This window comes from Hippopotamus amphibius, chromosome 10 (genome assembly GCF_030028045.1).
Source record: "Hippopotamus amphibius kiboko isolate mHipAmp2 chromosome 10, mHipAmp2.hap2, whole genome shotgun sequence".
In the NCBI taxonomy this organism is placed as follows: Eukaryota; Metazoa; Chordata; class Mammalia; order Artiodactyla; family Hippopotamidae; genus Hippopotamus; species Hippopotamus amphibius.
Window position 1 is genome coordinate 83,258,926 of NC_080195.1, and position 14,551 is coordinate 83,273,476.

The window sequence follows — 14,551 nt, forward strand, 5'->3', positions numbered from 1 at the left end:
AAATGAACAGATAAAGGCTAGCTGACCTTTAAAACACTTGTATTTTTTAACAGCTTTATTGACATACAGTTCATATACCATACAACCAACCTGTTTAAAGTGTACAGTTTTGTGGTTTTTAGTATATTAAAACAGTTGTATAACAATAACCACAATCAATTTTAGAATATTTTCATTATCTCAAAAGGAACCCTGTACCCTTTAGCTATCATTTCACCATCTTCCTATCCCTCCCCTAGGCTTAGGCAACCACTTACTCTGTCTCTATAAATTTTCTTATACTGGATTTTTCATATAAATGGAATTAGATCTTATATGGTCTTTTGTGGCTGGTTTTTTTCACTTAGCATAATGTTTTCAAGCTTCCATGTTATAACTTGTATCAGTACTTCATTCCTTTTTATGGCCAAATGATATTCCATTGTATGGATATGAAACCTTTTATTTGTTGATGGACATTTGTGTTTTCACCTTTTGACTCTTAAGAGTAATGTTGCTGTGAACACTCATATACCAGTTTTTGTATGGACATGTTTTCATTGCTTTTGGGTCTATAACTAGGCGTGGGATTGCTGAGTCAAATAGTAACTAGTATTTTGCAGAACATCTAGACTGTTTTCCAAGGTGGCTGCGCTGTTTTACATTCCCACCAGCAGTGAATGAGATTTCTACATCCTCAGCAATAATTATCCATCTTTTTGGCTGTTGCCATCATAATATGAATGAAGTGGTCTCTCATTATCGTGTTATCAATAATTTTCATTTTCCTAGTGACTGATGAGTTTGGGCATCTTTTCATGTGCTTATTGGCTATTTCTACATCTTTCTTTTAGAAATGTCTATTTAGATCCTTTGCTCATTTAAAAAAGTTGGGTTGCCTATTATTGCGCTGTAAATGTTCTTTGTATATTCTAGACTCAAGTCCCTTATCAGGTGTATGATTGACAAATATTTTTCCCATTCTTTGTTGCTGCGCAAGGGCTTTCTCTAGTTGCAGTGAGTGGGGGCTACTCTTCGTTGCGGTCCTCGGGCAACTCATTGTGGCGTCTTCTCTTGTTGTGGAGCACAGGCTCTAGGTGCATGGGCATCAGTAGTTCCGGCTCACAGGCTCAGTAGTTGTGGTGCACGGGCTTAGTTGCTCTGTGGCATGTGGGATCTTCCAGGACCAGGGATCGAATGCATGTCCCCTGCATTGGCAGGAGGATTCTTAACCACTGAGCCACCAGGGAAGTCCTATATTTTTCACTTACTTGATAGTGTCCTTTGACACACAAAATTTTTAATTTTGAAGAAGTCCAATTTATTAATTTTTTTTCTTTCGTTACTTGTAATTCTGGTGCCATATTTGAGAACTGAGGTCACAAAGTTTTATCCCTTTTTTTCTTCTAAGAGTTTTATAGTTTTAGCTCTTACATTTAAGTACTTGATCCATTTGAGTTAGTTTTGTATATTTTTAAGGTAGGAGTCCAAATATATCTTTTCATGTGTGGAGATCTAGTTGTCCTAGCACTACTTATTGAAAAGACTATTTTTCCCCCATTGAATGGTCTTAGTCATCCTTGTAGAAAATCAATTGACCATTGACACATGGGTTTATTTCTGTTACACTGCTAGCCAAGTTAGAAAATATTATTTTACTTTCATTGAAACATTTTTATAAATGGCTATAGGGTTAGCAGGGAGACCTATATAATTGCTTTCCTGATTACTGTCGGTCTCTTCCATACCCTCACATCAGGGACTGGTTCAAGCAGAACATCTTAAGATGAAAGATTATGTTTTAGGGTGGAGAAGAATTCCTAAATCAAGTCAAATTTATGGCTTCCGGGGAAGTCATAAATAGATTAAATTGCAATCAATAGTAATACAGTGTACAGTATACTGTATACAGTAATGCAGTATACAGTGATACAGTATGAACTGGAGTGCATGCTGTAAGAGAGCCCTCCAACTAAGCTCCAGCTGTTTGCTGACACAGAGGCATACAGTTCAGTGTACTAGCCAGTTAAAACATAATTGAGGACCCTTCTTGGCCCATGGGATGCCTTCCTCTGATGGTTGACCATATTGCATTAGTACCTCTCTGCCATTCTTTCCCCTTCCTATTTTGTCCTATTTTGCATTCTTTCTAAGCAAATAACGTACCTCTTCTCAGCTTTGATTAGTTTCTCTCTGGTTTACTGTCACTGAAAGATTATAAAGTAAAAGGAGTCAAATCCAGACCAAAAGCAAACCAGATAAAATGGCATAGAGATCAATAAATAAGTCACAGTGGTAATAAATGCCTCTATCCTTAGGTCCCAAAAAACATTTACTTTTGGTCAAGTATAGATGGCAAGAATTGTTAGAAACTGAATAAACATTCAGGCCCAATCATCTTGATATAATTTAACATATTCTTAACTTGTAATGGATGAAGTAAACTAAAATTAAATGGAGAATTTGAAAAAAAAATTATATTTAAAGGATCTATGGAAGTTCTACAAAGATAGATCATACATTGGAGAACTTTTTAGAACTGAGTTCTGAGTGGTAGGCTCTGAAAGGGAGAGAAGGAGGGGAGGAGGGTGGTTCAGCTAGGTAGGGGCACTTCAAGCAAACCAGCTTTGCTTTTACATGTTTTGTATAGTTTCCGTGCTGGAGTTCTTCATAATATCTATTTTGAGATAATTAAATGGTTTATACTGCTAAAAATAAATGGATTGGTAAATAAATAACTGGACTGATTACCACTGTATTAGACCATAAAGCATACCACATTATTATACTCATTTCAATAAAACTAGAACTAAATGAAAAAGTTTAAAAGAAAATATAATACCCACTACTCAATTTCTCCCAAATAAAAATAGGATTAAAGAGAATATAAGAAGTTATAATTATAACCTGTTTTGAAAAGAAGTGAAAACACTGTGTATCAAAGCTGTATGTTACAGCTAGGACAATAAAGAGAGGCAATTTTTCTCATGCTGGTTCCGAATCTGATCCACAGAACACAGAAAATGATTTGAATGCCTATTTTCTAAATTTTCCCAAGTGTAGTACATAACAAGTATTATTCTAAGATGCATTGAAGAGAAGTTAATTTATTGCATACAATGGATCCGTAGGGCATTAGAGCTTAATTCTCTTAGTGAACCCTGGTTGAGCAAGGCAGGCATGCCTTGTTATTAAAATGATAATCCCTTGTGTTGATGAGGATATGGATAGTTGACTATTCTCATATGCTACTGGTAGGAATATGAATTGGAACTGCTTATCCAGAAAGCAGTTTGTTAACCTGTGTTTAGAACCATAAATAAATTAAAATCTTATACCCTTTGGCTGATAAGATCACTTTTTACAGTTGATAGCAAGGAAAGAGATTTGGACAAGTATTTGTTCACAGAGACCTTATAACATAGTTTTTACATTTTTGTTATGGAAATTTCCTAATATATGGAAAGCAGTGATGAGCTTTGTCTTAATCTGTTCAGGCTGCTATAACAAAATACTACAGGCTGGGTGGCTTATAAACAAAGGAAATTTATGTCTTACAGTTCTGGAGGCTGGAAAGTCCAAGATCAAAGTGCCAGCAGATTCAGTGTCTGATAAGGGCTCTCTTCCTGATTCATAGACTGAAGTCCTTCCTTTGTGAAATCCTTACTTGGTGGAAGGGAGGTGGGATCTCTCTGGGATTTCTTTCATGAAGGCAGTAACCCCATTCATGAAGATTCTACCCTCATAACTTAACTACCTCCCAAAGGTCCCACCTCCAAGTTCTGTCACACAGGTTCAGTTTGTTTCCATTTTAAGAGACTTTTTTTCCCCTTACTTTCCTCCCATTTTGACTTATTAAATTTTCTGATTTTTTGAATTGTTTACCTGCTCTTATAGTCAAAATAAAGTAAGACATAATGCTACAAAGCTAATCTGTGCTTTCCCTTCTCATATATTATACATAATCATTTCTATTCGGTTTTTAGGTTATATTTCCATACTTTTTGAAATCGTAGGTGACTACATACAGTCATCCTTCAGTCTTTGGTAGACTGGTTCTGGAGCCTCCCCCACCTGCAGATACCAAAATCTGAGGATGCTCAACTCCCTTATATAAAATGGTGTAGTATTTGCATATAACTTACACACTCCTGTATTCTTTAAATCATCTCTAGATTACTTATAATACCTAATACCATGTAAATGCTATGTAAATAGTTGTAAGTGCAGTGTAAATGCTATATAAATATTTGGCAGTACATAGTAAAGTCAAGTTTTGCTTTTTACAACTTTATGGACTTTTTCCCCTAATATTTTTGATTCATGTTTGGTTGAATCTGTGGATTTGGAACTCTCTGATATGGAGGGCCAGCTGAATATTCATTTATCACCCCCCTTTCTTTCGTAAAAGTATCATAATATAAATACTATTCCTATAATAAAGACAGAGTTAATTCTATTTAAAATCACTTTTGCCACTTTTTTTTTTATCGTGGAGACACTATGCCTGCCTTTAAGAACAGTTTAGTAAGTGACATTCTAGATTATTTAATTAGTTCCCTAATTTCTAGAAAGCTACATATCATAGAACTGAGCACTATTGTCCTTTAAAATAACAAGATATTATCCTCCCGTTGTTTCTGAAGTTAGTGGCATTCTGACATACTCCAGGGTTTGTTTTTGAAAACCACAGCTGTCCTAAACTAATGTATGTTAAGAGCAGTTTCCCCTAAGAAGTAATGCTGGAGGTCTTAAGGTTATTTCCAGAGTACTCGCTGCTAGCAGAAATTTGGTGATTCTCAGGTACCCAACTGAGGGGAAGAATTATCTGGAGGGGAAAAAGAGAAGATAAAAAAGCACAGGGTTATATGTCGGGACTGCTGTTCTCCACCTCCAAAAATTGTGTGATCCTCCTATAATTCTGGGAAGGGCAATGCTGTAGGAAGTTCTGGATCTTATGACTTCTTGGAAACAGACTGGATGCTTCCTTGACATGAGAGAAGTCCCATAACTTCCATCATGACAAGCCAACTTTGCATTATAAATCTATGTAAACTCTGAATGATATGAAGCTTGAAGCTTGAAACAAACAACATTGTATGATGAGGAAGTGTGTTTACTTGCTTTAAGGAGGTGATATTCCAAATATTTAATAACTTACGATGTGAGGGAGGGATATCCATTCAGGTGGGAGGTGACTGACATCTGCCGTATGGGCCAGTACTGACCTTGTATTAGATTTGATATTAGCTCTACTGCATCCAGTAAGGACTTTATCTCAGTGCTCAATGAGGCCTGCTTATGGCAAGGGTTGGCCCAAGTATGGACCATGTTCTTGAGTACACTGACATCTGCATCAAAGGTGTGGCTCTACATAGTAAGTTGGGACCATTTCAGCCATGCATAAGGAAAATGTGTATTAAATTCAAGAACGCTTCAGAAATAAGGTGGCTAGGTGCTGATGAAGAGAAGTACTTTACTGTGAGTTAAAGAGTTTCGGAATATTTGAAGGAAGCTGACATTTAAGAATTTTATGTGAGGATTATTACATTAGAAAAAGAAAGGTTGTTGGGCTTGAGATAAATATAGAGTTTGTGCGCCTGATTCAGTGACCTTAGTTAATGTTTGATCGTCTGTGCCGAATGTGTGTTTGCAGTTCATATTAAACTGTGCATCACACTTCTTTTCTTTTCCATATCTCGATTTAAATTTGTCTGCTGGTTTTGAGTCTATGGACAAACATAATCTTTTGCATTATCAAATATAATGATGAATTTCAGCCTGTTAATAATAAAATTCTTATTTAAATGTTCGCTTTTAAAGTGTGTCAGGTTATCAAACTTGATAATCATTGAAAGTCTTAGAAAATGTTTTAATGAAATAATTTATGCAAGCAGGAAACATGTTCTGAAAACACCAAAACTAGAATAATAAGCACACGTTGCTTTAGGGGTACCTAATCTTTGACCCTAGCAATGTCTAGGTTATGGCTGGAAATGACACATAGAAAGGAAGGTGAGTTAATATGTTAACACAAAAACTTTAATATTACTTTTCTAGGTAGAAAGAAACCTTCAAATTTTTATTCATTTTCTGATCAGAGTGGCCCGTGCTTTATAACCATGCAATCTCTTGTTGAGAATATTATAGGAAACATCATCTGTAAACACTTATAACAGTATATTGAATACTGGTCTTAATATATTTTATTTTTTTTTAATATATTTTAATGTTCAAATTGTAAATTTTTGTTTCCTCACACTAAAACATTCAGATTCCTTAATATCTCAGGTCTGTTCTATAATCATCATTCACTGGTCATCCTTCTGGGCTTTACAACCCCAGTCAATCCCAAATTCTAAATCCTAAATTTTATATGAGTAATATTTGCCTTGAAGGATTATTAATGATAATTTTGATTTCAGAATTTCCTTGACCTACTGACCTAGGACATTACTTGGTAATCTGTAAATCTAATTTAATCTAGAAAATCACTCACAAAGCTCACAAAGCTACGAGCAGAGAACACCCGAAGTCGGCAGTTGAACCAGGAAGTTGATTCTCAATGTGGTCCCACGGCCAGCAGCATCAACATCACTTAGGGACTCGTTAGACATGCAGATAATTAGGCCATGCTTCAAATATATTGAATCAAAAAACTCTGAGGGTGGGACCAAGCAGTCTGTTTTAATTAGCCCACTCTGCTTTAACAAGTGATTCTGATGTGAACTAAAGCTTGAGAAGCACTGAACTTCACAACTCTCAATATGTAGTTCTGTGCTTGTTAGAGAAGCAAATAATTGTCACAGGTGGTAATGGGATATTTTTGGTCCTATCCTGAGGCATACATAGAGATATAAACTATTTGCATGAAGTACTTAATTAAAATTATATCCTGAATCTACAAGACAGAATTAAAGTCATGGAGGATTAAAATGAAAAATGAGTAATCTAGCTCTAAAAGTATGCACTTTAAATACATCTAATATGCCTTAGAACGATTTATCATTATTATTACTTTACTTTCAGTTATTTTCAGGAATAAAGTCTCATGACATTTCATAAGACATAAACTTCCCCAAAATGTATTTTTCAACTCTTATTATTCTGCTTTTTGTGTTTTTCTAAAGCAAATTTCATTAAAAAAACAAAACATTCAATTTTATTTAATATTTTCACACCAGTCATTGGATGTTTAATTTTATTTACTTGTTTTTAATTGTGTACTTCCCGAATTAGTTCCCACAGTCATACCTAAATATACCTTAATAATAGTTCCTTCTTTCCTAACTAAGGGTTTAATGTTTAGTTTATGAGAACAGATCCAAATACAATGATTTTTCTGACTGTTCTCTTCCTGGACCTTAGATATCTATATCCTGTAGAGGAAAGCTCATCTTGTTAGCTATTTTTAGGAAACCATTTTAGGGATAAACTGGTTTTATTAGAAAAAAATCTTTCATATGCCTGCAGTACAGTAGAAGTGGTTAGTTTGGTTAGTGTCCATGTTTCAAATGGAAAGAAACAATAGTGTTTAATAAAGGAGGAAGAGTAAGGAAAATTCAGGGCTGAGCACTGGAAGAGGAATCAAGGAAATGAAAGACTGTTGGTGGTGTGGCTGAAGAGGGATTTATGTGGGAGACAGTTGTCCAGTGCAAAAACCTGAAGTTGTTTCATGTATGTATGCCCCTTGCAAACCTTCCCCTCACTCTCCCTTATGAAATCTTTAATAGATTCTGCATTGCTTATGATGGTTGGTAGATGGATTTTTTTTTTGGAGCATATGTAAAGATGTTACAAATTTTTCCTTGAAGGTTGGAGTTGGGCAAGAAAAATGTACCTGTAGTGGAAGTTAACATCTGAATTTCCATGAAGAGGAGGTGTGCTAATGAAATGAATCTCTTGAAAATGATAAACAAAACAAAACATTTTTTACAGTGTAGGATTAGAAATAATCAACGTGTTAGGAGATTTAGATCTCAAAGACATTATGAAAGGAAAATGTGATTCAGTAAGAGTATTTTTATTTATACAAATATTAAAATATTACTGTTTAAATAGATCTTAAAACTCAAGTAACTGCAAGCTGAAGAACTATTTCAACTGTTATTCAAAAACTAATATTCGAACCACATTTATTTCTACATTATTGAAAACAGCTTTTAAGTAAATCTGCATATGAAAATTTCCCATATAATTGAAGTTACACTTTCAAAGTAACAATTTTATTTATAGCTGAATTTTTAGAGGATCCTATATTATATATTTTACTATTCATTTTGGTGTACTGTTACTCAATTTAACCTTTTCTGGATGAAATACGACTGTCATTCTGAACACTAATTTCAAGTTTGGTGTTGAGCAGGGCCGACATTAAACGCTCAGTGCATATTTAATGAATGAATGAATGAATGAACTAATGAACTGTTCCTTTTATTTTCAAATCTAACTAACCAGGAAAAGATCTGCTGCTTATCTTAAGTTTATTAATTGTCTTAAGTGATTAGCTTAAAAAGAAATTCAGTAAATGTATAAAGTGTTATACTACCTAGATATTCATATTTCAAGCTTTTCTTTTCCTCTTTCTAATTATGTCCTATATTCTTTGCTTTGGTAAAGGAATGTCATATCATAAACAGGTGAGATGTATTTGATGTTTTAGGGGCAGGAGAATATAATAACACAGAGCTCATTGAGCTGTTCCTGAAGATAAACTGCCTTTAGATATTTTCAGATTGTCTTTTGATGGGGAATAGAAAAATGTTTAGAAGGACCTTTATTTAAATATTGTTTCTTACCCCCACTCTATCCATAACATTCAGACTGGCTGAGAGTAAAAATCCTTAAGGCTAATGTGGTGAAAGTGTTGGTGTGTAAAAGAGGAAGTCATGGCATAAAACAAGCTTCCTGTTGTTTTTCTTATCTCCTCAATTGAGAATCTAATTTCATAGCACTACAGTGCATAACATCACAGGGCTGCTTAAGTTTTTTTAAACAGTAAAATATTTTAGGCATAAACAAATAGGGAAAAATGTAATAAGCATCTCTGTGTATACTACCTACTTTAAAAAACAAAACATTATAGATATTATTAAAACTTCCTGTGTTCCCTTTCCTCTACCTAGTGAAAATCACAATAGAATTTGATGTTTGACATTCTCATTTTTCTTTTGATATTTTTACTACACATGTATGTATCGATGTTCTGTAATACTATCTCTGCATGTTTTTTGAACTTGGTATTAATGGTATTTTTATACACCTTTAAAATGAACTTTAATGCTTTGGCTATTCCTATATAGTGATATATTTAATCCAATCCATTTATAGCATTATATAGCATCCTGTTGTTTAATTACACCACAGTGCATTTACCCATTTTGTGACTGATTTAGATTTCAGTGGCTTCCATTTTTTGCTATTGGAAGCAATTCTTCAGAGAACGTTTTTGAATATTTTCTTGTGACCATTTGTGAGAGTTTCTCTAGGCTATTACCTAGGAGTAGGATTGTTAGAGTTAACGTCTTCAACTTTGCTATAGAATGCCAGATTGTTTTACCAATTTGTACCCTCAGCTGCAGTGTTATTTTATATCCTTGCTGACTAATTGATATTTTCAAACTTTTAATTTTTGTTAATCCAATGGGTGGGAAATAACATCTCACTTTTGTTTTAATTTGTTTCCTTAATTATGAGTGAGCTTGAGCATCATTATGTATGTTTATTGGCTATTCATGTGTCCTCCCCTGTATATCTGTGTTGATTTTTCTGTTTTCTTTTTCTCATTGATTTACAGATCTTCATATATTTTGGATGCTGTTTCTTAGTATATTCATTAAAAATGTATTCTCCCAGTTGATAGGTTGTCTTGTCATTCTGTCTATCTATCTATGTATCTATCTATCTATGAAGATAAGTCTGTAATTTTAGTGGTCAAATTTATTAGGCTTTTCCTTGAGGTTTTGTGTGTACGTGTATGTGTGCACACACATATGTGTCTCTTGTTTAAAAAACACTTTTAAACCCAATATTATAAATATCTTTTCCTGTATTTTCTTCTAAGCATTTTACAGTTTTGCCTATCATGTTTAAACATTAATCTATGTTCAAATGATTCTTCAGTATATTATTAGAGATCCATTTCAGTTTTTTTGCATTAGGATAACCAGTTGTCCCAGCACCACTTATTAAACAGTGTCCTTTACTCACTGATTTTTTTAAATTTATTTATTAGTTAATTAATTAATTAATTTTTGTCTGCATTGGGTCTTCGTTGCCACGTGTGGGTTTTTTTCTAATTGCTGTGAGTAGGGGCTACTCTTTGTTGTGGTGCGCGGGCTTCTCAGTGCGGTGGCTTCTCTTCTTCTGGAGCATGGGCTCTAGGTGCACAGGCTTCAGTAGTTGTGGCACTCTGGCTTAGTAGTTGTGGCTTGTGGGCTCTAAAGTGCAGGCTCAGTGGTTGTGGCACACGGGCTTGGTTACTTCACGGCATGTGGGATCTTCCCAGACCAGGGCTTGAACCTGTGTCCCCTGCGTTGGCAGTAGACTCTTAACTACTGCGCCACCAGGGAAGTCCTACTCACTGATTTTTTAATGTCACTTCTATTACATGTTAAATTTCTGTGTGTGCATGGGTCTGTTGTTGTTCATATTGGCTTTCTTTCAGCATCTGCAGTCCACCTCTCCTTTGCCTCTTATAGTTTATAAACAACTATCTTTCTTGCTTAAGGCACTTCTTCAGATTTTAACTCAGTTCTGTCACACACTTGTGGACTTGGGTAATATGATTTTAATAATTTTCCACCATTTTTTCTGCCATGACATGTATCTTATTTTGTTGCCTAGAATGCATTTCTGTTTATTCATATTATCTCCCTTTGTTGATGGTGTTTCTTAAAAAAGAACCCATCATTCTATTTATTGATAGAAGTAATAGAGTTGAAAGTACAAACAGAAAGTGTGTTGTAATCTTTAATTTTAAGATGGAAAAGGCAAACTTTCAAATACTTAAAATAAGTTAAGTGTAACCTGCTTTTTCTAAATGATTAGTTGAGTATTTTGTTTAGCATCTTGGAAAACAATGTTTTTACGGCAATTTGAGTCTGTATAAGTAGGCAGTATATTATACTTTGAAATTTATTGAATATTAGTCCTATCATACTGTTGTTAACTGATCATCTTTATTTTTTCAGATGATTGGAATCCATTTGCATACCCATATAAAAAAGTGGATTTTGGAAAATGGGAGCTATATATCCCACCAAAGCAGAATAGATCTGTCCTAGTACCACATGGATCCAAATTAAAGGTACTTTCCTCCCTTCTGTTCTTACTTGAACTTACTATTTTCTTTTTGTCCTATTTGCAAAGTTTGACTTAAGATATTAGAATGTAAACAGATGCATGATAATTATGGGAGACACCGTAAATTTTTAAATAGAGGAAAATTTAAGAGAAGTCATCGGCAAATTGAAATGTGTTAGATTGGAATTGTTTGGTTGGTGAGGTACTGAACTTCCTAGTTGTACTGTTATCAACTTTGGAAACCTCATAGAAGGATGATTGAATAATTGCAAAAGTTTAGCCTGGGAAACAAAGTTTGATTTAAAAAAAATGAAACCTGCCTTCAAATCAGTCAAGTAGAGAATTTTTACCTGTAAAGACAGACTTGATATAATAGATTTTGTGATGAGCCACATGAATGGAGGGGGGTGGGGTGGATATTGTGTTGGAGACCCATGCCTTTTGGGGATATTATTTTCTTGGTCTCTTTCTGCTCTTTGATATCAGGGCTCTTGTTTCTCCTGTTCTCCCCTGTTAAGGCCCCTTCCTCTACTTCCCCTCTGCTTTGGCTGACCATGCAGCTTGCATTCAGGAGGTGCAGAACTAACACAGCTGCCCTCTCCTGTCTCCTCAAGGGGGGCTTGAAGGATGGGTCCCAAAGTCTGGATTATAGATTACAGATTTGATTACATAAGGGACTGTCTAAATCCTTTAACATTTACTTGGTTTTAGGCCATGCTCATATAATTATATAATATTTCCTTGTCCCTTGTAACTGTTTCCCTTCCTTGAACCAATGATAGCATTCATAGCATTTATCATAATAGATTCTGTAACTGAATTATATTTTTATTGGCATTTGTTGTTTAACAATATTAACCAGAGTTACTTGAAGTATATTTAAAATAAAAAATGCATTGTATGCTTGTTTTGCACTTTTTTACACATAATGAAATTATAAGTGTACCTGAAAATACTGAAATATTGCCGCACATAATATAGTTACTAGAAGAGTGTATTGTCTGGAATAAAGAGACATTTTAATATGGGATGGCAGCCAAGGTTCTCCTTAATCTGAAGTGAAAAGGAAAAAAAGTAGCTACAGTATACAATAAGAGGGATTTAAATTTAATATATATAATCCCTTTTCCAAGTCAGTATAAGCTTCAGGAGAGCAGGGGCCTTTGCTGTTCTGTTTGCTAATACTGTATATTCTCGATTTTTAGAAGAGTGCCTGGCATAGAGTAGGCACTCAAAAAATATTTAGTGAATGTTAAAGCCATTTTTAGGCCCAATTTTTGAAGGAATAAACCAAAGAACTTGATTTTTCTGTGGTCTACGAGACATGATTTTAGTAAACTGTGAAGCAAGGTGACTATTATAGTACTGGTTTCATTGTTGCCTTAGGTCATTTGGCCATCTGTTTTGTTATATTTTGTTTTTAAGAATTGAATTTTCCAATTTTTTAAAGTGCTGCAGAAATTTTTTTGTCTTAAATTAGAAAAATTTATGATCTCTGACACGTTACCTACTCTTTGCATTAGATGGTTGGTGAATGAATTTATTTTTAAAGGTTTTTAAAATTGGAGTGTAGTTCATTTACAATATTATATTAGTTTCAGGTGTACAACATAGTGATTTAATATTTTTATAGATTATATTCTGTTTAAGGTTGTTACAAAACAATGGCTAAATTTTCCTTTGCTGTACAGTGTATCCTTGTTGCTTATCTATTTTATAAGTAGTAGTTTGTATCTCTTAATCCCATACTTCTATCTTCCCCCTACCCCCTACCCTCTCCCTACTGGTAACCACTAGTTTGTTCTCTATATCAGTGAGTCTGTTTTTGTTTTGTTATATACAGTGAATAAATTAATTTTCATATGTTGTTTTATACATTGGGAAAACATCATTACTAGGAATAAATAATTATTGATTATATACAGGTAATAATGATAGGCATTTGCCTCTCCCATCCAACTCCAAAACTTTTTATATTTTCTCCTATGGTCTGAATGTTTGTGTCCTCCTGCAAATCATATATTGAAATACAAATTCCTGATGTGATGGTATTAGTATGTAGGGCTTTGAGAGGTGCATAAGTCATGAGGATGTAGCCCTCTAAATAGGATTAGTGGTCTTATAAAAGAAACTCCAGAGAGATCCCGAGCCCCTTTCACCACATGAAGATACAAGAACTCTGCAGCTGGAGGAGGGGTCTGCACCAGACCATGCTGGCAGGTGATCTTGAACTTCCAGCTTCCAGAACTGTGAGAAATCAATTTCTGTTGTTTGTAAGCCATTCAGTCTCCGGTATTTTGTTATAGTAGCCCAAATGGTGCTTTCAACACTATGCTATATACTATACTGTGCTTTTTCTCATAAATTTATTTGACCTGGATGAAGTGAAATAATCAAAAAAGTTTTTTTAAAAGCATCTTTTACCTTTTTACTTTTTAAAAAAAATCTATACCTAACAGTAAATAAACATTCAAAAAATATCAAGTCAACTGTTGTGTAATCTTTCTTCATTATTATTCTCTAAAGATTTCAGTGAGGATAAATTTATTGGAAATTTAGGCATAGTGTTTAGATGTTTCAAATTTTGAGGAAACATTTAGATGCTATTATAATGTCAATATGGTGATATAATTAGTTTTTCACTTATGGGAAATGAGGTATCAGATTTTCCTTGGGGGGGGGAGGCGTTAAATTCTCTATAAAAAATCAAGTAACTTAAGGTTTTTGGCCTTTCAATCTGAAATTGTCCCTAGGTAGTCTATCTTGGTAATTAAAAATCTTGTTTTAAATTGAACTTGAAAATTTATTTCAGTCCACAAGGGATTGACCTTTATAACTCACTTGTAGATATTTCTCTTATGAATTATCTGGTAACCATTCTCAAAAAAGAATGTTACCTACCATTGAAATAATAGCTTTATTTTCTTTGCAAAACACCTGGTCTTTTCATTTGAACACTTTGGAAGAAGATACCTCATTGCTTATACGGTCATGTAAATGTCTCCTTTCCATGTTTTTAAGTGAGTTTACCAAACAAAATATTTTAAAAATAAAGTAATAAGCTGAATTAAACATTCAAGGCTATAAAGATATAAGGAAAGAATAGAAGACTATGTTCCTGAGGGATAATGAGACATATGTTACTTGTGTCTATAATACTTTTTCTTTTGGAAACATAGCGAAACTAATTTATGTAGAGGGTTTTTTTGGTTCATTATTTTAAAATATATACATTTAATAACAATTATATTTAAAAAACAATTTCTCA

The 14,551-nt window shown here is 34.0% G+C and overlaps 1 protein-coding gene across 1 annotated transcript in view; it reads left to right on the forward strand.

Moving 5' to 3' along the window:
• The window catches only part of GBE1 (1,4-alpha-glucan branching enzyme 1), a 266,610-nt gene that overhangs the window by 78,133 nt on the left and 173,926 nt on the right, over nt 1-14,551 (forward strand). Inside the window, exon 3 of the mRNA XM_057696322.1 lies at nt 11,172-11,287. Within this exon, the coding sequence (XP_057552305.1) occupies nt 11,172-11,287 (116 nt within the window). The remainder of the gene's footprint in view (nt 1-11,171; nt 11,288-14,551) is intronic.